At 37.3% G+C, this 24896-nt stretch overlaps 1 protein-coding gene across 1 annotated transcript; it reads right to left on the bottom strand.

The window, feature by feature from the left end:
* Positions 1-2112: 2112 nt before the first annotated feature.
* LOC143891399 (early nodulin-like protein 21) lies at positions 2113-3452 on the bottom strand. Its single transcript, XM_077395973.1, has 2 exons — positions 3116-3452; positions 2113-2636 (listed from the first exon to the last, which is right to left on the bottom strand). The coding sequence occupies exons 1-2, from the start codon at positions 3309-3311 to the stop codon at positions 2281-2283; spliced, it is 552 nt and encodes a 183-aa protein (XP_077252088.1). The 5' UTR covers positions 3312-3452; the 3' UTR covers positions 2113-2280.
* Between the last annotated feature and the right edge of the window lie 21444 nt (positions 3453-24896).

The raw sequence follows: 24896 nt of genomic DNA, 5'->3' as shown, positions 1-24896 counted from the left end.
AGTGCGCCAAACGTAAATGGGGGTGAGTTGCATTAAATACAGGGGGTTTTCTCTCCGAAGAAACTAGTAAAATAATGAAAAAGTGAATGATGAGGACCAACATACGAGGACTCCTGAGGGTATCAGAAGGGTATTGGGGTCTTCTTCCCATGCGATTTTGAAGATTAGCCCGTGTTTCATTCTTGTTTTAAAAGGTGCCGAATCCGTAATTTCTCAAAACATTAGCCATCATTCTGTACTTTTCTCGGCTACTATTATCAATTCCACTACAGATAGTCAGATACAAAGACACATGCTATGAGAAAATCACCTTTGCAAAAGTTTGGAAAGGAAAATATTTCTAAAATTTCCAATTTTAACCTAATCAATTTTTACTTTGAGGGACCTTCAATTTATGATAAAATTCTTCTAAATTAACCATAATCATATCATTTCCCTCTATATTATGGAAGGAAATTTTTTCCTAAGAAGCCATCAGAAATGGCTTTCTTGCAATCCAGACACTCAAAGGAGAGAAGGTATTTGTTACCATCAGGATTGATACAAACACATTGAGGCTCTGTTTCTTTCAAAGTAAACTTTTGTGATGGTATTTGTTAGGCAATTTCGCAGAAAGCCATTTCGCCGCTCACTTTCGGAGAATTAAATGAAAAAGACAACTAAAAAAGGGCCTGTGTGGCTATATTCTCCTGCAAAATTGACCCGCGAAATGGCTTTCAACAAAATTGCCTATGTAAAATGAGCGACTGGGCATAAAGTAAATTTAAAAATGGGCATAAATTTGTTTTATATATGCCTAATTTGCCTTGAAATCAACAGGGCCTTAGAGACTTGCTAGGAAGGCACATCCCTATTAAGGACGTCTCTAACAACCTTCAATATTTTCCCATATGTACAACATCACATTAATAATTAATGACAATAATATCTCTAATTCTTTTTATTAAATATCAAGTATAACCCTACTTTGTAATACGTGACATGGAGTATCTTACTATTTCTGATAAAAATTGCTTAAATTAACACCGGCAACAAGAAGTACAGAATAAAGAAGAGTGAGTTTCAAATTATTTTTTTTATCAGTCTACCAATACAAATTATACAATGATTTAGTAGGAAGCTGATGCTAACAAGCCTTCTTTTTTGTATTTTCATTTGTTGTTAGCATACAATATGCAAACAGGTGACCTTTGACAATTGATGCAGGAAGTTTAAAATAGGACAAATTCTATGGTAGTACAACATGTTTTTCCAAATTAATTTACTTTTGTTTTTACTGAGGCTCCGATTCTTTCTATGTAAAATGGGTGTAAAACTCATTTTATGCCAATTTTTCACTATAAAATGAGAGTAAATTCAATTTGTTTTACGCCCATTTTATGCCAAAAAAACAGGGCCTCTGAATTATTCATACTACCCCTTTGATATATATGAATGGTTAGGATCTTCCAATGGAGAAGATTTTTAGAGAAGCAACAAATCAACGGTTTGGATCATTAAGAAAATGGCTCCCATATATAATTTTACCCGATCTTATTCTTCTTTGAACGAATAGGATCAACTTCATATAATTTTATGTAAAATAGAGGAAAATAGAGGAAATGAATCGATGACAGCAAGGGCGTATCAAAGGTCGAGGTTGGACCTCATGCCTTAACACAAAATTTCTTTTCTTTTCAGTTTTCTCATTTTCTTTTCAGGCCACCTCCTCTAGTGTATTTATAACTACTCGTTTTACTCTACAAGGGTGTGATCCGAGGATGAAAAGGGGGTGAATATATCATTTACGGTTCTAATATTATGATTTTTTTTGTTGTTGTTAAACATGGATGGCAAAAAACTGCATGCAGGAAACATTTGACATTCGAAAACAAAAAATACACAATTTGATGTAAACGGTTGCATGATTGCCGTTATTTTTGGGACATAGGAGATGAACGGTGTGGATCAACTTAAGGTGGGACCTACTATGCCTTAGCAGGCGCACCACATTGTAATACAATGAAGTCGCGCCCCACTAAATCATTCATTCCAATAGAAAATAACCCATAATCCTTGTTTTTGAAAAAAAAAAAAAAGTCAGGCCTTCGTTTTCATGCGATCAAACTTACATTAGAAGAAAAACCATTTCTAGTTCAAACCCATTCACTGTCTTTACAAATCCCACATCAGAACTTGTAAAATCAACCCTAATAACCTTACGAAGAAGAAACCTAACATAGACTAACCATATAACTGAGATACTTACTAACAATGTCTTACAATACCTTGAACCTAAAATTAAAAGAAAAGGACCCCAAGGAATAGCATTATAAGCTGCACAAAGACTAGAGAAGATATGCTAGTTTTTGGAACTCCACCATTAGCCTCACCAGGAGGAGGAGGGGGCCCACCATAGCCACCAGGTGGGACAAGAGGGTTTTCCGGTGCCGGAGAATGACCCAAAACCTTAACAATCATCTTCTGTCCCCTCTCGCAGTGTCCTGAAACTCCGCTAATGAAATAGAACAGCTCCGCGCGGTCGAGCTTGAAGACAGTTTCCCCCGTGTTGGAGAAGAAGAGAGGGTGGAGAGAATTACATTGTTCATAATCTACTTTGCTTACCACCATAACTGAATCTTTCTTGTACTTGAAATCTGAGAAAAAAAAAGATAGGAAAAACATCATGAAACCATTCACAATATAATACAAGGAATTTTAAGAGGTCACATGAAATTGAACTAGATACAGAGCAAAATTTCGGAAATAAGCCCATGTTTGGCAACCATGAAATGTTTTGTTAGGTGCCTAGATGGGTCTCACTTAGGTACAATAAATTAGTTTATATCAAGAGGCCGATCTTTCCTCTAAGAAGATCAATCATGTTGCAAACCAATTTGGGTTAGTAACATTTTTTTCAGGCAATATTAGTTGGGGATGGGCAAGGGCGAGAATTGAGGATGCAGAGATGGTGCTAAGTGACTGAAAAAATAGGGGGAAAAACTCTATTTTGAACTAGATATGGAAACTATTCACAATATAATACAAGGACTTTAAAGATATCACACGAAATTGAACTAGATAAGGAGCTACATTTCAAAAATAAGAAGATGGGTCATTTTCTTATGTAACTTACTGATGGTGTCACCAATTTGAAACCTGTTCTTTGATGCCCACTCATTGTAGATTTGGGTATCATTGTGCGGTGGAACGGCCCAACCGGCTGTGTCTCCGACGTCGAATTCGAAACCGGCGACCAGAAAAAGATGAAGGGAGGATAAGATGGTTAAGAAGAGTAAGGTTTTGCATGAAGTAGAGAAAAAGGATGCCATTTTTAGGTTTTTGGGAACTGTAAATAGTGTGGTTTTTTGTGAGAGGAGATAGGAAACAAGTGGAAGTAAGGTGAGAGGGAGAGGAGATTGTTTGAGTGATTTTGGGTTTGTTAGATTATTATACTGATGAGATATGAAATTGAGGAGAGGTGGGGGTGGTTAAAGAGTTAGTTTTCTGGAGAGAGGGAGATATGGAGATATGGGAGGTAACCGTTTGAGGGCTTGCCTTTGACTTGGTCTAAACTATAGTTCAAAAGATACGAAGTTCTGAGCTGGCGCTAAAAAGGTCGATAGAGGTGATATCCGCACCCCTTGTTTTGATAATGTCGCTGAGAAGTGTGGCCTTACTATTTACAAACATGTATTTTTCAGGGGAAGTGATATATCCGCCCCTTTTGATTACCAGGAACACCCCCTGTCAGTGTTTGTGGCAATCAGGGGCATTGAATTCTTGTGACATAAGTACATTAGTACAACAGTCCCTCTTCAGTCATTGATACACTGACAGGGGGTGTTCCTAGCGATCAAAAGGGGCAGATATATCATTTTCCTTTTTCAAAATGTGCGGTTCGGCCCACACCATAGGATGATCCAAACCGTCCATTTTATGGACCATAATGTAAATAGAACGGAGGGTTAGGACCATCCTATGTAAATGATTTTTTCTTTTGTGATGAAATGGACGGTTTGGATCATTCTATGGTTTGGGTCGTACCGTACTTGCTGAAAAATACCGATTTAAACGGCCACACATCATATAATTTCTCATGTCACTCATCTCTTTGATTTTGTATTCTTCTAGTTAGCTAGTGGTGAGAGAAGTTACTTTTTAAAATATTATTCAGCATAGGATGGTATTAGCCTTTCTATTTGTAGGGGATTATATACGGCTGATTTTTATTTTTTTTAATTTTAAGAGCCGTCCATTTTACACCAAATATATCCGAGGCTTAAAATCATCATATGGAAAAGTTTTTTTGGAGGGCAAGGCCTATCGAGACTCATAAATAAATGATTTAGATAATAGAGATTAAATAGGTGGGCCCTACTGTACTTGCTTTTTGATTGGCCGTTGTTAGTTTTTATTTTATTTTAATATATGTTTTTTTTTTGGAATTTAAGGAGCCTTTAACGTTAGTGTGAAAGGTCATATAGTCTGGTCGCCTCAAAATCAGCCTTTCACTTTCTTTTTTGTGAAGGGCTGAGATTAATCTTACAAAAAACACAAGTTTTTTAATCTCAGTCCTTAACCAAAAAGGTTAAAGGCTGATTTGTAGTGACATACTTAGTTGGGGATCATATGTTTTTTTGCGGGGTGGGCTGTGGACCCGAACCAGAATCATGAAAAAAAGAATAAGATTACATCCTTGGGTAGAAGCTCCAGAGGAGTCTCGATTTACCTCGATTTGCAATCTCTCTCTCTTGTAGAGGAAGAGGGATATGATGAGGAGGAATATCCTCACCTTTGCAAGAACAGTTAGCATTAGAGAGGAAATTGGCTGCTGAGTTTGCTTCTATGGTGGGGCACGTTTTGATATGGTAGAACAAACTATCTATACCCAAAACCATGCATATGGTGGGGCATGCCTAAGGGTGTCAATTTTGGCTCGGGCTCGGAAGCTCGCTCGAGCTGGGCTCGAGCTCGGCTTGAATCCTTAACGAGCCGAGCCGAGCCGAGCCGGCTCGCCAGGCTCTTAAGCTTAACGAGCCGAGCCCGATTTAGGCCAGGCTCGGCTCGGCTCAGCTCGTTAAGAATTTAATATATTTATATATATATATATATATATATATATATATATATATATTATATATTAATATATACACTAAAAGGGTTGTCCAGGGAGTGAAAGGGGGAGGCAAAATATGTCACTTTATTTTTGGAACCCCATTTGTTACTTGGACCACCCCCCATAGTGTAAAAAAAGTAGTCAAATTACACTAGATAGGGCTGTCTAGGGAAGATGAGGGGTGTGAACTTAATATAATCCGAGCTCGGTAAGGCTCGCAGCCGCTCACGAGCCTAACCGAGCCGAGCCGAGCCGAGCCCAAGCCTGATTCGAGCCCGAGCCGAGCTTTTGAGCTTAACGAGCCGAGCCGAGCCTAGCCAAGCTCGGTTCGTTTACACCCCTAGGCATGCCAAGCCATTACTGCAGCTGAGGAACCTTTTTTTTTTTTTTTTGTTGATGGGCAAACTGGGGTTAGGCAGACCCCAACCAGCATTTTATCAAAAAACCAAAGGAGGAGAAACAACTACAAGCGTAAATAACTAGTGCCCATGGCATCAATACATATAATATTAGAAAGATCCTGGGAGGATCGAGATTTTTAACTCCTTCGAAAGGACAGTCCTGCTTGGATAAAAAATCCACTTCACTGTTAGCTTCTCGCCAAACATGCGTGACTTTCCACTTCTCGAAGCTGTTTAGGATGTCTTTAATCTTTTCTACTGTTGGGATCTTTTTCCAGGGGCAAGGGAACTCTCCCAAGACTTTTACTGCAACCATTGAGTCCGATTCCACCCAAAGTTTCGTTACCTGATTTTGTTTTGCAATTCTAAGCCCACAAAGGATTGCTTCATATTCCAGATTGTGGACAGTATCCAGATCAACATTGTAGGAGAAAGCTATTCTCATTTCGCCATCAAAGTTCCGAATTAGGCCTCCAATACCAGGTCCATCATCTTTCTTTGAGGCGTCCAAGTTGAGTTTTTCCCAGTTTTTCTCCGGTTTATGCCATTTAGAATACCTCGGGTCTGGGGTGATGCACTTTTATCGGATGTCTATATTTTAAATAGGGTTCCTTCTAAGTCCGTGCCAGTGCCCCCCTATGAATTGTGGACAGGCCAAAAGCCTGACCTGAAAGAGTTGAAAGCATGGAGATGTTTGGCACATGCCCTAATACCTCATCATATTCAAGGTGGAAAGATGGAGAAGAGAACTCGAGAGTGTATTTTTATTCGATATCCTGAATACTCAAAGGGTTACGTACTTCTCCATGACTCTGTTGAGGTTGAGTCCAGAGATGTCACATTCTTAGAGGATTCTTTTCCCAGTAGGAAGAAACCCAGGTTGGATATGGATTTTCATAAGATGCCCTTAGATATAGTAGGAGTCAACCATTAGACAGTGGGAGTCAAATGGCGGTCCCTTTGGACATTGGGAGTCAGCCACCTATACCTATGGTTGTAAGTAGTCCACCAGTCGTCGAGGATAGTGGGAGTGACCAGCACGTGGTTAGTGGAGTCAAGCCCATCATTGTTAGTGACTAACCCGACATTCCTGCCGTTAGAAGAGTGTAGACACCCCATTTTGACCGAACCCCAAATAGTTTGGTTTGACTGAAAACCTTATTAAATTAGTGATCTAGAGTCCTAGATTTTCCCCAAGAGTAGTTTAGGTCCCTTGTAGGTCACCACAAAATTTCGTCGAAATCCATCAAAGTTTGCCTAATAAGACGAGTGTAGGTCGTAGTATAGTATAACATAGGGTAAAAGAAGGGAGTGGTTTATCCGGTTTAGGTGTGTACTAGTTAGTATAATTTGCAGTTGGGGGTGTCACTGGACAACTAAAAGAGTATAGTTGATCCTCAAAAAATTTCATTAAAAAATTTCATTTGGGCCACCCATTTTGGACAGGGCAGGGTTAAATAAACACATGGGGGGTTGTCTTAGCAATTTATAGGGCCAATTAATTGACAGAATTTTCTATAAATAGAGGTGTAGGCCTCATTCTTAATTTTTTTTTAGGGTTCTCATCCCAAACCCTAGCAGCGCACTCTTTGGCAAGAAAATTAGGTAAAGAAAAGAGAACACCGAAGCCCTAGCTTTTCCAAAACCCTAACTTCTTTGTAAATTCTTCTTCTCCAGCTGAGATTCCGGCTAACTTTGTTGACCTTCGGCAAGATTCCAACCTGTAAGCCCAATGGTTCCCACCTTGGCATTCCCATCTTATTTTGATGATTCCAATACACAAGTGATTTAAAGATCACTAATGTGTTTGCATGTCTAAGTTGTAGATCTTAATTGTGCTAAGACAAGATTGCTTGGATTGAGGCCAAGAAGCTCTCATTGGACCACATTCGGAAGGCCAAAGACATCGGAGATCCAAGACGCATGAAGACTTGAAGCATTGCAAGTGAAGACCATTTTAAGTCTTTTTTAGAATGTATAAGATCCAATCCTAGCTTTAGATTTTAAGAGGCATAAATTAAGTAAATAAACACATACCCCTAAATGTTTAAATGATTGTCCTTGTGGTGTTCCAACACTTTGGAACCCTCATAACAATCCCAACTCGGTGTAAAGTTGGAAGCCCAAAAACAAAGATTGAAAATCTGCTTGACATAGGCTTCTCGGAACTGCGAGAGAATTCTCGGAGCTCCGAGACAAATCCTCGGAGCTCCGAGATTTGGTCCAGTAGAATTTTTCCATCTTTTGTTTGTATTCCCAGAACTCCGAGAGAAATTCTCGGAACTCCGAGACCACTATAATGGTAACAATTAAAGCCGTTGGGAATTTTTGCAGAATTACCACTATGCTACCAAACGGTCATATTTTGGTTCTTCTATATATATGGGCATTCATAACTTCCCAATCATCAATCTTAACACTCTAAAACTCTATTTGAATATCCCAAGAGTGAATCAAACTTGTTTATGCCTCTCATCCTTTAAGATTAGGATTTGGATCATTAGGCTCAAATTTGTACATCTTCTACAAATCTTGTAAACCCTTGTGAGGAATTTTTTGTTTGTTCTTTCTTTCTTATTCAAGACGTTTGTATTGGGCGAGTGTTCGGAGAAGCAGAGCCCACTCTCCATGGTGAAAATTGCCACCAAGGTTAAAGCAATTGGAATTGTAATCGGCACCGATCTTCGCCGAAGTTAAGAAGATCATATAGTGAAGCCATCAACGGGTTTGGTTGGTGGAGTGGAGTAGGCCTCGCGTTGGAGGACCGAACCACTTTAAATCTCGGGTGCAATCTCTCTTATCTCTTGCCTTTCTTTTATTGCACTTAGGATTTAACTTGCGTGCTTAATTTTCATTTTTGATCTCTTAATCTTCAATATTGGGTTTGAGTTTTCAAAAGATTAAAACTTGTTAGCAACCTAATTTTATCTCTTCATTAGTTGCCATACTCGGGACCACCCTTGGAATTTCACTTGGTATCAGATCCTTGGCTCTTAAAAGTGTAAGCCCAAGGGTCTACTCTCCAATCTTGTTTTGATGATTCTAAACATAATTGATTGTGTTTTTTAATACTAATCAATTTGCTTTGAAGTATTGTGTTTAAGATAGGATTGATCATTGAAGAAACCAACACACTACATGGTCATGCTTGAAGATGTACCCAACAAGAGTCAAAGGAGCTAAGTGGAGCTCACATGACCTCTCAAGCAAGCATACAAAGATGGAAGATCAATTGAAGACCAAAGCTAAACAGAAATTGAAGGTTGCATAGGTATCATTGTACATCCCCTCTCTTTAGATTTTCAAGTCAAGGCAAAGTGTTTTCAAAATACTTTTCAAAAATACTTAAAGAACTTTAAAGGTTTAGTGAATGGTTATGAAGTGGACCAACATGTTGGGCCCTCATAAACATTGCAAAATTATCATATGAGTTGAGTTCCAAAAGCCAAAAATCAAATAAGCAATAAAATCTCAAAACTGCTGATTTTTTAGGCTTCTCGGAACTCCGAGAGTTCCCTCGGAACTCCGAGAAATGGTCCAGTAGCTTCTGGACATTTTCTCGGAACTCCGAGACATTTCTCGGAAGTCCGAGAAATGGTCCAGTCTGGCCGTTCTCTCGGAACTCCGAGAACCTCGCGATAGGTGAAAATATAGCCGTTGGGATTTGAATTAATTCATGGTTTTGTTATCTACACCCCCAAACGGTCATATTCCATAGAGAGGCTATATATACAACATCTAAAGGATTCATTTCTACTCTCTTGATGATTTGAAAACCTCCTTAAGCATTGAAGAAAACTTGCAACCCATTTGTGCTTAAGATTTTGTTTTCTCCCCAAACTTGCCTTGCACTTGCAAATTTATTGAGTTGGGATTTTTAGAGCTTTCACTTGTAACCATCATTGAAGAGCAATCAAGGGACTACAAAGTGCATCAAGCTTTCAAGAGAAGCCAAGCTATTCAATCTCTATTTCTTGTAAAGGTGGCTAGGGCATCCTACCTTAATACCCTAAGGAGCACCGCTTAGAACTCGGCGGAGAAGGAGAGTTTTGTTTTGTAAAGGTGTAAGGGCATCCTTATTTAATATCTCTTGGAAGTGTAACCGCCTCGGAGCCGGGCATCGTAGAGGTCTCCAATAGTGGAAATCCTTAAGGACGATCTTAAGAAGGGTGAAGTAGGGCTTTGCCCGAACCACTATATATCGGTGTGTCATCTCTTATTCTTGCACTTTCATTATTGCCTTTTGGTTTGGCATTTCATTGTGTCTTTAATTATATTTGCACTAATCACATATTTAATCAAGTGAAGAAAATTCAAATTAGGGTTCATAATTAATTTTCAAAATGGCTAATTTAGTGTTAAAATCAATTCACCCCCCCTCTTGTTTATTTCAATTGGTATCAGAGCCTCGTCTCTAAGCTTTTAAAACCCTAACCGGTCTAGAGTAAAGATTCTAAAATGGCAAACCATCATCAACACCATGAAGGTTACTCAAACACTAGGCCACCCTATTTTGATGGAACAAACTGTGGTTTTTGGAAAACTAAAATGAAAATCTTCTTAACCCAAGATTATCAAATGTGGAGAGCCATTAATAATGAATATACATTACCCACAAGAAATCTAAATGATTGGACAGAAGCCGAACAACAAGCTTCAAATTATAATGCCAAAGCCATGAATTCCCTTATTTGTGCTTTGTCTCCCGGAGAATTCAATAGAGTATCTAATTTGAATTCAGCTAAGGAAATTTGGGATACCTTAGAAGTCACCCATGAGGGAACCAATCAAGTCAAAGAATCTAAAATGAACCATCTTTTTCGGCAGTATGAGCTCTTTCAAATGACATCCGATGAAACAATTGCCGACATGTACACTAGATTCACTAATCTTGTAAATGGACTAAGGGGACTTGGAAAACAATTTTCTTATAGAGATTTAGTGACCAAAATCCTTAGGTCCCTACCTTTGTCATGGGAATCCAAAACCTCCGCAATCACGGAAGCCAAGGACATGAATACATTAAACCTAGATGAACTAATAGGGTCCTTGATCACCCATGAGATGATTTTCAAAACAAAAGCACCCGAAATTGAAACTAAAATTGAAAAAGGAAAAGGAATTGCTTTTGCTTGTAATGTAGGTGAAAATGAAGATGCAAAGGAAGACATGGAAGATGAAGTTGTCCTCCTAACAAGAAGGATCAAATTCTTACAAAGGAATATGGGAGGCATGAGAAATAGAATGATCAATCCTCCATTCAAGAAGAAAGAAGAACTTGGTGATGGATCCTCTCAACCCCGATGCTACGGGTGCAAGAAGCTTGGACACATTCGCCCGGATTGTCCACTCAACAATGAGCCTTCTTCAAACAACCGCTTCAAGAGAAGAGAAGGCAAGAAAGGAATGACCGCCACATGGGATGAGGAAATTGAAAGCGAAGGCGAACAAAATGATGGTGAAGATTGCTTGATAGCAAGAAACGTTTGCTTCATGGCCTCAACAAACGACAATAACGAGGTATGCCTTAAAAGCCATAACAAGAAGAACACATGGTACCTTGATAGTGGATGCTCTAGACATATGACCGGAGACCTCACTCAATTTGCATCCCTATCACTCAAGGATGGTGGAGACGTTACCTTTAGAGATGATAAGAAAGGAAAGGTCAAAGGAGAAGGCACCATAGGTAACTCTACCTCTCCCATACATGATGTACTCTTTGTTGATGGCTTGTCCCATAATCTTATTAGCATTAGTCAATTATGTGATAATGGTTTTGAAGTAGTCTTCAATCCCGACAAATGCATTGTTAAAAATAAGATAGATGGAAAAGTAAAATTCATAGGTTCTAGAGACAATAACATTTACACCATTGGACTAGATGATCTTAGACTCCAGAATGTGACTTGTCTTAATGCCATTAGTGAAGATTCTTGGCTATGGCATAGGAGGTTGGGTCATGCCGGAATGGATCTCATTTCGACCCTCTCCTCAAAAGAAATTGTTAGAGGATTGCTAAGTTCAAATACACCAAAGATCACATTTGTAGAACTTGTCAATTAGGAAAACAATTGAAGAGCTCATTTGCACCTAAAAATATGATTTCAACCTCTTACCCCTTGGAACTACTTCACATGGATCTTTTTGGACCAATGAAGACAAGTAGCCTAGGTGGAAAGAGGTACGTGTTTGTAGTTGTGGATGACTGTGGGACCCGATCCCGCGAGAGGGGGTGGGGCGCGAGCCGCCACGCTCTCCCTTGGTCTCTCGTACCCACGCGATTGGCGTGTGCATTTTATTATTGGTTTTAATTCATCTTTTATGTGAACTTGGGATCACTAAGGCAATCCGAATTCCACACAAAAGAGACTGACAGAGTCGCCACCTAGATGTGGGATCTAGGACCCATAATTAACCAGAAATCTAGACTCGCTACCTGGTTACAAGAATGGAAGGTATGGGGAGTTATCCACCACATGCACCATTCCTGCCCGATAATCGGTCTTCAATTCCAAAAGTTAACTCTTTTAAATTCATTTTAAATGGCTCATTCAACTCTTTGTTAGTGTGCGAACTAAGTGACATGCATCCTAAAATCTAATTTCAATATGAATCCTAAATGTGTATCTTGATTTCTTAATTTGTCTGGATTCAATCTAACTGAAAGTTCTCCTAAAATTCTAATTTCAAGGAAATCCTACATATTTTAATTAAGAATTCATAATAAAATAAATATACAAAACTCCACATTTGTTGTGGAGCCGACTCGTGATTGGTATGCCATCAGACATCCAAGCTGCCTACGTACCCAAGCCTCACTGGGATCAGAATCGACGTAGTTCGGTGCACCTAGGCTAAGCTACTTATGCCTAACTCAACTAAGACACCGACCTAGACGGGATTGACTGTTTCAACAGTTTTAGGAGAAGTTATTTAATTCAAGTTGAGGATTTTATTATCCTAGGATTTCATCTAAGATGCTATATGATTCTTATCTAAATGCAAGTTGTTCCTTAGACTAATGCAGGTTAGCCTACATCCTAGTTTACTAGGCTTGTCCTAGGGAAAGATTGGGTGACTAGTGTAACTAAACCTAGGGCACGGTTGCTATACGTAGCAACTGGCCGTGATGAGGCTGGACTCCTAACTCTAGGACTCCCTAAAACCTAAGACTCCCTAAAACCTAGGACACGACCTGACATAAGTGTTCCTAAATTGGGCTCTAATGGTTCCTATGACGGAAACCGTGATCCAACGGTTCCGACAGACACGAGACGCATCGACTCAAGTTCTTGAGGGTAATTAATTTTAGATTTCAAGGATTTTCGGTTTCTGGATATTTAAGGATTACCAATGGCTCTAGGGTTCACCAATTTCGGCCCAGAATAGCATCCAAGGAAGGGAATCGTGCGCTCTTTCCTTGTGCAATTTAATACTTAGGTTATAGCACCTTATTGCTTGGCATATCTTAGGATTTCCGTGGACAGTAACCTCGGAGCCAACAACGTGCTATAGCTTAAATATTCAAATTGTCAAAGATCGAGTGCAATAGGGATACGATTATGGATGCGCTGGCTATTTTTCCAGGAAAATCTAAAAATCCTAAAATTTCTGTTTCGATGGATTAAGGAATTAATATGTGACAGAATTTTAAGGTTCCTTAGGAGCTTTGTGAAATTTTTTAATTAATTTCGAATTTTCAATGAATTTTATCAATTTTAAACATATGAGTGATTTTACAAGTGAAACTGTTGCAAACGAATTCGAAATGAGTTGAAACTTCTACAGAAACAAGATATGATGAAATGTAACTTACTGGAAGATTTTTAGATATTTTTACATTAAGCTCATATTTAATTTTGATTTAAAAATTAATTGACCAGATTGCAAAAATAACACAGAAACTACTAGAAATAGAAATCTAAATTCAATGAAATTTCTACAGAAATAAGATATGGGTAAATATAGCATGCTGTGAGATTTTCATGAATTTTGGAAACTATTTACTATCAATTTCGGATTTTTCAATTTTCAGCCTAGATTATGAATTAACACTACATCCCATATGAAACAAGATTCAAAGCACTTGAAAATTTTACAGAAACAAGAAATCTGGAATATAAAACTACTGTAAAATTTTGGGAATTTAATCCATGATCTGATGTCTGTAAAAATTCTCTCAAAATCTGATAAGTTTCAAAGAAAGCATAAACTAATATACCAAACCAATTCCAAAAATTCTCAAAAATTCATGGTAGAATTTGTACGTATCATATTATTTTCCCACAAAATTTCATTATTTTTGGAATCTATTTAGTATATATTTCATTTTTCTTCGTCGAAAAGATATTTTTGAAGAGTTTTCTATTTTTAAAACACGATTTTCGAGAAAATTATGATTCCGGAAAATGTCCTCCGACCTTGTTCTGATGTGATGAACACAAGAAAATTTTAAAATTCCAAAAAATAGATCATCCTGAGATGGCTATTTTTTCGAATTTCGTAATTTCTCAGCCAATATTTTAAATAAAATTCTACTCTTCACTCAAATTCTAAAAAACCGTTGATCCAATGTCCGATCCGATCCGATAGTTATTTTACTCTATTTAAGTAAAACATCGTATTAAATTTTGGGACGAAACGGATTTGAAATACTCATGCAGATCATGATTTTTAGTTCACACATTTAATATTGAATTAAATTTAATTAAATGCTAAAAACCATGCAAAATTCATAAAAAAAATGCCAAATCATTTGGGAAAAATCTGAGAATAGTGTACTAACCTGTAGGCGAGATCTCTGCCGAATCCGAGAGCCGAAAAATCCGAAAATCCTGCCGATGTGCGATCCGATCCGATTTTCTTCTTCTTTTCTTTTCTTTTTTTTTCTTTGTTTTTTTCTTCACTGTAGATGAGGAGAGGGAGGTAGGGAGAGAGAGAGAATGGTAGAGGTCGACCCTCAGACCTCGAACCCGAAATCTCTTAGCAAACTCCCCCGCGCCAGTTGATGATATGAGAGATTTTTGTAGTGATACTTGAACTCCCAAATCATCTAAAACCCGGCGGTAAACCTTAGCCACCACCTTATCGGCGATGATCACATCGTCACCTAGGACTGCATAATTTGTGAATTTGCGTCCCGGGTAAACCTTCTCTGCACAATGCCACACCACCACATGGTGGGATAGCGCAAAGAGTGGCAACTGTGTCTTTTAGCCCGATTCTAGGCGATTTGCTGCATAATCTTGCTACGGCTAGGAGTGTGGGTATATAGAGAGGGAAAAACCGAGGGAGATGGCTGTGTGGGGAAGATGGACAAGATACCGATAGAGTGATGGGGAAGCGAAAAACAGAGATCTCGAGCCCTCTTCTTTCGGCCAAAAACTCTCCTTTTGAATAATAAGTTACTTTCTTATTATCCAACCCTTGACAACAGAAAGTTTTCGAATTCATCCCAGAATACCAATATTCATCCACAGCTCAATATATTCTTCCTATGAGAAAGATAGCATATTTCCCAAAAATTTTCTTTCCTTTTTTAGTTTTAAATACCATTGCTATTTCAACTCTTTTTTTCTTTTATGTATATTTTCTTTGAAAATTGCCTGGGAATGTTTCCCATACGAGAAGCATGCTTTCTTTTTATTTTTTTATTTTTTATTTTTTATAAATAAATAATCCTTCCTCACTATGCGTTTCCACTAGCATGATCTAAACGGTCCATTTGATGGGGCATTCGACAATCTCAACTACTCAAATATTGGGCCTCGATGAATTGATTGACCACACCTTAACCTCTTCTATAAGATGATCCTAGCTATTCAATTGATGGGCCGCAACGAGAATGGGTCGCCAAAATCATTTCCATTGAGTGATATGAACCGCTCAAATAACAGGCCTCAATATACATTCGCTGCGCTCCTTGAATCGTTTTCAAGAGTCACCTGAATAGCTCAACTTGATAACTGCCAAAAAAAATGGGTTGCTAAAATGACTTATCTGAGATCTTGCTTATTCCCTTGATGGGTATCTTTATGCACTGGATCGAAGTAGGTTCAAAACTCATTTTTCACTACAACAATATGCGGACCCCCCAAACGGGTCCAAACTCTCTCGGCTTTAATTCTTGCGAACAACCCCTCTCAACAATTATCAGGACGACGCAAAACATGACAGAAATAACCGAAAAGATCGAGAAAACATAGGGGACGGACACCGAAATGGAAAACACTGAAAAAGACTGATAACAAGAACATTAACCTCTTTGTTGATTAAAGCAGAGCAAAATGGGGTGTCTACAATAACTACTCACGATTTACATGGGTCATATTTCTAGCACACAAAGATGAAACTTATGAAAACTTCCTTATATTGTGCAATCAAATACAAAATGAAAAAGGTATTGCTATCTCTTACATTAGAAGTGATCATGGAACGGAATTTGAAAATGTACATTTTGACACTTACTGTAATGAACATGGCATAAAACATAATTTTTCCGCACCTAGAACACCTCAACAAAATGGAGTTGTAGAAAGAAAGAATCGAACTCTCCAAGAAATGGCTAGAACTATGTTGCATGAAAATGATCTCCCTAGATATTTTTGGGCAGAAGCGGTTAGCACCGCTTGCTATATCATAAACAGGGTATATTTAAGGCCAATTTATAAGAAAACACCTTATGAGCTTTGGAAAAACTTGAAACCAAATATAAGCTATTTTAGAGTGTTTGGATGTAAATGCTTCATTTTAAACATTAAAGATAATTTACACAAATTTGATAAGAAGTCGGATGATGGAATATTGTTAGGGTATTCTTCACATAGCAAGGCATATAGAGTATTTAATAGAAGAACCCTAGTTGTCGAAGAATCCATGCATGTGACATTTGATGAGAGAGAGCCAACACCTCACGAAATGCCACATGATGAGGATGAACCCATTGAACATCTTTTACCTAAGTTAAGTGCTCCTCCTCATGCATCTACAAGTCATACATTACCTAGTGAGGAAATAGAAAATGAAGATGATAACTCATTACCTAGGGATAGGAGAACATTGGTAGATCATCCTGAATCCCAAATTTTAGGTGATGCCACATCGCCAGTGAGAACTAGATCATACTATCGTAGTGTGAGTAATAATTTGGCGTTCCTATCCGAATTAGAACCTAATTCATCAAAGAAGCTGAAAAGGATGAATATTGGTTGATGGCTGTGCAAGAAGAGTTAAGTCAATTCGAAAGGAATAAGGTGTGGAGGCTAGTGCCTAGACCTAGTGATCATCCAGTCATTGGCACGAGATGGGTGTATAGAAATAAATTGGATGAAAATGGAATTATCACTAGAAATAAAGCTAGGCTGGTAGCCCAAGGGTACAATCAGGAGGAGAAAATAGACTATGATGAGACATTTGCTCATGTTGCCCGTATGGAGGCTATTAGGATACTCTTGGCATATGCATCTCATAAAGGATTTAAACTATATCAAATGGATGTCAAAAGTGCCTTCATATATGGCTATATCCAAGAGGAAGTGTATGTTGAGCAACCTCCAGGTTTTGAAGACTTCAAACACCCAAATCATGTCTTCAGGCTTGATAAAGCTTTATATGGGTTGAAGCAAGCTCCTAGAGCTTAGTATGAGAGGCTTTGCACTTTCTTAGTTGAAAAAGGATTTGAGATGGGAAAGGTGGATAAAACATTATTTATCAAAAGATAAAATCAAGATATCCTCCTTGTCCAGATCTATGTGGATGATACTATCTGTGGCTCAACTAATCAAAAATTGTGTGATGAATTTACAACTATAATGAAAAATGAATTTGAAATGAGCATGATGGGTGAGTTAACCTACTTCTTAGGACTCCAAATTAAACAATACAAAAATGGAATATTTTTAAATAAAGAAAAATATACAAAGGAGTTATTAAAGAAGTATGGCATGGATAGCAGTAAGACATCAAGAATTCCCATGAGTACTACTGCTAAGCTAGAAAATGATGAATTTGGCAAATCTGTGGATCAGAAGATGTATAGGGGTATGATAGGTAGCTTACTCTATTTGACAGCCAGCAGACCAGACATTATGTTTATTGTCTGTCTCTGTGCTCGATTTCAATCGGATCCAAAAGAGTCTCACCTATCAGCAGTCAAGAAGATCTTCAAGTACTTAAGAGGAACCCAAAGTCTAGGACTATGGTATGAAAGATCATCTTCCTTTACTCTCATCGGATATTCAGATGCAGACTTTGCCGGATGTAGAGTAGATAGGAAAAGCACTAGTGGGACTTGCCAATTCTTGGGTAAATCACTTGTTTCATGGTTTAGCAAGAAGCAAAATTCAGTAGCTCTGTCCACAACAGAAGCAGAATATGTGGCAGCTGGAGCTTGTTGTGCTCAAGTCCTATGGATGAAAAGCACATTGATGGACTATGCAATTAAAATGAAAAATATTCTCATCCAATGTGACAACACTAGTGCTATAAGCTTAACAAAGAACCCCATACAACACTTAAGAACAAAACATATTGAGATTAGGCACCACTTCATTAGAGATCACTCACAAAAAAGGGATATTTGCTTAAAATATATCAACACTGAAGATCAATTAGCGGATATCTTTACAAAACCCCTTAGTGATGATAGAATTTGCTATATCCGAAGTGCCTTAAACATTTGGAGTGCGGATCAAATCAAAGAAATTGCCAAATAAATACTTTGTGCCTTTCACCAGCTTATCTATATAGTATTTATATATATCACCCTTACTTGGTAGTATCTGCATGAATGAGATGTCAAATATTAATCTTAAAAACCACTCAATTGGTACTCTTAGCCTTCGTAGTTTTCTAAGTTGGAGAGGTACCTTCACTTTAATTAAAATACCTAACTTTTTGACATATGTCAACATCTCGATCATGAACAGGTATATGTGCATTACTTGGTTATATATTTTTATACCATAAGCATTGATTTAGGGGGAGTACCTAACTAAATCTTTATCTACTCCTAAATTGCTTTTTTTCACCCTTTCTGTCGATGACAAAAGGGGGAGAAGTTTGAAATTGATTATCTATTCAATTGACTTTATGCACCATATGCTTTTAATTGTTATCATTTATCTGTGTGCATATATTGAGGGGGAGTTCCAGTATTCACTTGCCTACTATGTCACTCCACACACACCTCATAATCAATTTTGTTTGTCATCATCAAAAATGGGAGATTGTAAGCCCAAGGGTCTACTCTCCAATCTTGTTTTGATGATTCTAAACATAATTGAATGTGTTTTTGAATACTAATCAATTTGCTTTAAAGTATTGTGTTTAAGATAGGATTGATCATTGAAGAAACCAACACACTACATGGTCATGCTTGAAGATGTACCCAACAAGAGTCAAAGGAGCTAAGTGGAGCTCACATGACCTCTCAAGCAAGCATACAAAGATGGAAGATCAATTGAAGACCAAAGCTAAACAGAAATTGAAGGTTGCATAGGTATCATTGTACATCCCCTCTCTTTAGATTTTCAAGTCAAGGCAAAGTGTTTTCAAAATACTTTTCAAAAACACTTAAAGAACTTTAAAGGTTTAGTGAATGGTTATGAAGTGGACCAACATGTTGGGACCCTCATAAACATTCCAAAATTATCATAGGAGTTGAGTTCCAAAAGCCAAAAATCAAACAAGCAATAAAATCTCAAAACTGCTAATTTTTTAGGCTTCTCGGAACTCCGAGAGTTCCCTCGGAACTCCGAGAAATGGTCCAGTAGCTTCTGGACATTTTCTCGGAACTCCGAGACATTTCTCGGAAGTCCGAGAAATGGTCCAGTAGAAATTTTATTTCTTCTGGCCGTTCTCTCGAAACTCCGAGAATATTTCTCGGAACTCCGAGAATCTCGCGACAGGTGAAAATATAGCCGTTGGGATTTGAATTAATTCTTGGTTTTTGTTATCTACACCCCAAAACGGTCATATTCCATAGAGAGGCTATATATACAACATCTAAAGGATTCATTTCTACTCTCTTGATGATTTGAAAACCTCCTTAAGCATTGAAGAAAATTTGCAACCCATTTGTGCTTAAGATTTTGTTTTCTCCCCAAACTTGCCTTGCACTTACAAATTTATTGAGTTGGGATTTTTAGAGCTTTCACTTGTAACCATCATTGAAGAGCAATCAAGGGACTACAAAGTGCATCAAGCTTTCAAGAGAAGCCAAGCTATTCAATCTCTATTTCTTGTAAAGGTGGCTAGGGCATCCTACCTTAATACCCTAGGGAGCACCGCTTAGAACTCGGCGGAGAAGGAGAGTTTTGTTTTGTAAAGGTGTAAGGGCATCCTTATTTAATATCCCTTGGAAGTGTAACCGCCTCGGAGCCGGGCATCGTGGAGGTCTCCAATAGTAGAAATCCTTAAGGACAATCTTAAAAAGAGTGGAGTAGGGCTTTGCCCGAACCACTATATATCGGTGTGTCATCTCTTATTCTTGCACTTTCATTATTGCTTTTTGGTTTGGCATTTCATTGTGTCTTTAATTATATTTGCACTAATCACATATTTAATCAAGTGAAGAAAATTCAAATTAGGGTTCATAATTAATTTTCAAAAGGGCTAATTTAGTGTTAAAATCAATTCACCCCCCTCTTGTTTATTTCAAAAAGATTTTCTTTTCTTAAAATCTTTGGTAAATTTTTTTTTAAATTGTAACAAGGGAAAGATCATAAGATCTTTGGCAACTTTCTAATTGTGAAATGGCAAATACAAATGGAACCGGACTTCCGGAAGGCCATTCCACAACTAGACCTCATTTCTTTGATGGGTCCAACTATGGACATTGGAAGACAAGGATGCGCATCTATCTTCTTTCGATAGATGTGGAGCTTTGGCACATTGTTGAAAATGGATACACATTGCCTTCCAAACCATTTGAAGAATGGAATGTAGTAGAGAAAAGGCATGCAAATTTAAATTAGAAAGCTATAAACTCTTTGTTTTGCACCTTATCTACGGAGGAGTTTAATAGAGTCGCTGTTTTTTATTCCGCCAAGGTTATTTGGGATACACGTTACCCATGAGGGAACATCATAAGTCAAATATTCCAAAATAAACTTGTTAAAGAGCAAATATGAAATGTTTAGAATGGGTCAAAATGAAAGTATTTTCGATACGTATACCCGATTTTCTAAATTTCTAATGAATTAGCTAATCTTGGTAAATCTTATCCTACTGATGAGCTTGTGAGTAAGTTGCTTAGGTCACTTCCTCCACATTGGGATCCAAAGGCCACCGCAATACAAGAATCAAAGGATCTCAAGGCGCTAACTATGGAGGAGCTTGTAGGATCTCTTATCACTAATGAGATGCTCCTCACTAAACATCAAGAAGAAAAGAAGCCGAAAGAGAAAGAAAAAGAAAGTCGATCTTTAGCTCTAAAGGCCTCCAAGACGGACTCATCATCAAGTGATGCGGATAGCGATGAGGAAGAAGCGTTAAGAAAATTTAAAAGCTTATGGAGAAAGAAGCATAAAAATGATAAAAAGAAGAAGACAAAAGAAAGTGAAGTAGAAGGAGGAATAAGGTGTTACAATTGCAAAAAGACGGGACACAAAAGACCGGAGTGTCCACTTCTCAAGTCATCCTCCTCAAAGTACAAGGGAAAGAAGGATTGGAAGAAGAACAAGGTTCTTGTAGCCGCTTGGGATGCTTCTAGCACGTCAGGCAAAAGTTCAAGTGAAGGGGAAGCAGATAAGGATGATCTTTGCCTCATAGCACTCTCCCATGAAGTTGAGGTAAATTCTAACTCCTCTTGTTATTCATCAAGTAGTGATAGTGAAAAAATATCTTATGATGAATTGTGCATAACCTTGCATTCTCAAATTTCTAAAAATAAAATTCTTAAAATATCATTTCCAAAATTAGAAAATGAACTTGATGTTTTAAAAGAGTCATCTTCTTCCATATCTAAATCTCAACCACAAATTGAAAATTTTAAACTTGAGATTGAAACCCTTAAGGGTTGTTTGGATGAGAAATCTTGGCAAATTACTAAACTCCAAAATGTGGCAAGCTCTTCCAAATCTTATGAAAATAAAAATAATGATTTTCTAAATCAAATAACCCATCTTCATAATGAAAATGAAATGTTAAGATTATGTCTTCATGAATTTCTAAATGGTGATAAAATTATTGACATAATTTTGAAGAAGGCAAGTCATAAACCTAATCATGCATTTTATGATAGGACTAATCTATCAAACCCTCATGTTAGATGCCATTATTGTGGAATCAATGGTCATTACCAATTTCAATGTGCATCTAAAATTAGGGATAGTGGAGGAACCAAGAAATCTTGGGTTCCCAAAGCCCCCATATGATTCTCTTCATATGTGCTTAGATTATGGGCTTGAATTTAAAATTGAACATCTTTTTATGGTTATTTAAATATCCCCTCTTGTATTGAATTTGTTTTCCAAATAGGGGGAGTTCTATGTTTGTCTTTTTCCTTGAAAAATGGGAAGTTTAAAAATTGAAAATTTTATCCCTTTGATTTTCTTTTACCCCATCTTTTTTATAGATGCCAAAGGGGGAGAGAAATCTAGAGTAAGGAAATATATGTATGCTTTTATTGGAAAATCTCTTGTGCTTGTCATCATAAAAAAGGGGAAGATTGTAAGCCCAATGGTTCCCACCTTCGCATTCCCATCTTATTTTGATGATTCCAATACACAAGTGATTTAAAGATCACTAATGTGTTTGCATGTCTAAGTTGTAGATCTTAATTGTGCTAAGACAAGATTGCTTGGATTGAGGCCAATAAGCTCTCATTGGACCACATTCGGAAGGCCAAAGACATCGGAGATCCAAGACGCATGAAGACTTGAAGCATTGCAAGTGAAGACCATTTTAAGTCTTTTTTAGAATGTATAAGATCCAATCCTAGCTTTAGATTTTAAAAGGCATAAATTAAGTAAATAAACACACACCCCTAAATGTTTAAATGATTGTCCTTGTGGTGTTCCAAAACTTTGGAACCCTTATAACAATCCCAACTCGGTGTAAAGTTGGAAGCCCAAAAACAAAGATTGAAAATCTGCTTGACATAGACTTCTCGGAGCTCCGAGCTCGGAACTCCGAGATAAATCCTCAGAGCTCCGAGATTTGGTCCAATAGAATTTTTCCATCTTCTGTTTGTATTCCCGGAACTCCGAGAGAAATTCTCGGAACTCCGAGAAAATATCTCGGAACTCCGAGACCACTATAATGGTAACAATTATAGCCGTTGGGAATTTTTGCAGAATTACCACTATCCCACAAAACGGTCATATTTTGGTTCTTCTATATATATGGGCATTCTAAACTTCCCAATCATCAATCCTAACACTCTAAAACTCTATTTGAATATCCCAAGAGTGAATCAAACTTGTTTATGCCTCTCATCCTTTAAGATTAGGATTTGGATCATTAGGCTCAAATTTGTATATCTTCTACAAATCTTGTAAACCCTTGTTAGGGATTTTTTATTTGTTCTTTCTTTCTAATTCAAGACGTTTGTATTGGGCGAGTGTTCGGAGAAGCGGAGCCCACTCTCCGTGGTGAAGATTGCCACCAAGGTTAAAGCAACTGGAATTGTAATCGGCACCGATCTTTGCCGAAGTTAAGAAGATCATATAGTGAAGCCATCAACGGGTTTGGTTGGTGGAGTGGAGTAGGCCTCGCGTTGGAGGACCGAACCACTTTAAATCTTGGGTGCAATCTCTCTTATCTCTTGCCTTTCTTTTATTGCACTTAGGATTTAACTTGCGTGCTTAATTTTCATTTTTGATCTCTTAATCTTCAATATTGGGTTTGAGTTTTCAAAAGATTAAAACTTGTTAGCAACCTAATTTTATCTCTTCATTAGTTGCCATACTCGGGACCACCCTTGGAATTTCACAACCTTCAGGAAGCTCATAGATTTGTAGTTTGCTTAGATTTTTGCATATTTTCTCTTCATTTCACCTAGCTCAGATGGAGGGTTGAAGCAAAGTTTTGGTTTTGATTGGAAAGGAGAAGGTGATATATAAGGAAAAATAAAGCAGGTCTTTGATTTGAATTCAGGTAATTCATTACAAAATCTTTCGATTGAAACAGGTAAGTAAAGATTAGATCTGTAGAATATATGATGAAATATGTGGAGTGCATGTTTTAATTTGTAAAATATATGATGAGATCTATTGAATGCATGTGATTTTTCTTGAAACCTGATTTGAGATCTTCTTCTTTAAGGTTTATAGGATGATCCTTCATTTTTAGTCAATTCTCTAGCTGAACTTCTTTCTTCATTTTGTTTCTTCATTTTGGCAAAATGTATGCTCGTCTTTGACTGATACCCTAGCTTTGATCTAGATATACAATTCTTCTTGAAAAAATTCATATCAGCTAATCTTTTGTATCAATTGCGATTAGTTTTATTTTCCTTTCTCCATTACAAGCTTTAATTCTTATTCCCGCTTGAAATTTGGAGACAAGTAGAGGAGCATTGAGAGGGAGAGTTTCTTCCATATTCAGATTTGAAAATACAGAGAACTGAGAGGGAGTTGAGAGATTGACAGAGTGATAACTATAGAAGAAGACGAGAGACTTCATCTTTTGTAATCCTTGCAAATCTTAGTTGATTTCAAAATTCTTTCAAGTGAAAAGTTCAGGTAATCATCTTATATTTTTCCTGTTTAAGATTTTATCTCTTAATACTCTATTAATTGTTGTGATAATAGCTTGGTAATTCTTTTTATTCTATGAATGGTTTGAGTTATAATTTGGCATAAGAAGGAAGATATTTTCCCAGAACTGTATTGTTTTCAGAATTTATGTGTTTTTTGCTTCTAATAAAAGAATGTGTAAATTTCTAGCATTTTTTTGTAAATAAAATGGTAGATTATCTTGAATTTCACATCACTTTAATATTGTTTGCTCTGATTTGATTTTTTTATATGTTCAGTCCCTGATGATGTTGATATAGTGTTGTTATGAAATTTACTTTGAGTTCTTTCAATTTATGCTTCAGTGATGTTGCATTTAAAAAAAACAAATGTGTGCTTTGAAGGCTTTGGCTAGGTTTTGGACTTATGAACCATAAATTTCACAATCAAACATAAAGGCTAAGTAGAAGAAGGTTGGAATTTTAGGCAACTATTTTGTATGATGTCCTTGAATCATTTAAATTAATTGAGGATTATGGGATCAGTTATGAGTGAATTTCTTGTGTGCTGTAACAATTGGTCTTTGTGTTCTCTTGTTGAACATGTGTAGTTATCTTGTTAAGAATATAATAGGGTGAGATTCACAAAATTGTATTGACTTTGGCAGGTTATAGTGTTGATGAAAAGGAAAATGAGATGACATGAATTGAAAGA

Source organism: Tasmannia lanceolata, unplaced genomic scaffold (assembly GCF_043159265.1).
Source record: "Tasmannia lanceolata isolate RefF3 unplaced genomic scaffold, GAP_Taslan_0.1 ptg000013l, whole genome shotgun sequence".
Lineage (NCBI taxonomy): Eukaryota > Viridiplantae > Streptophyta > Magnoliopsida > Canellales > Winteraceae > Tasmannia > Tasmannia lanceolata.
This window is presented reverse-complemented; position numbering and strand designations above follow the sequence as displayed.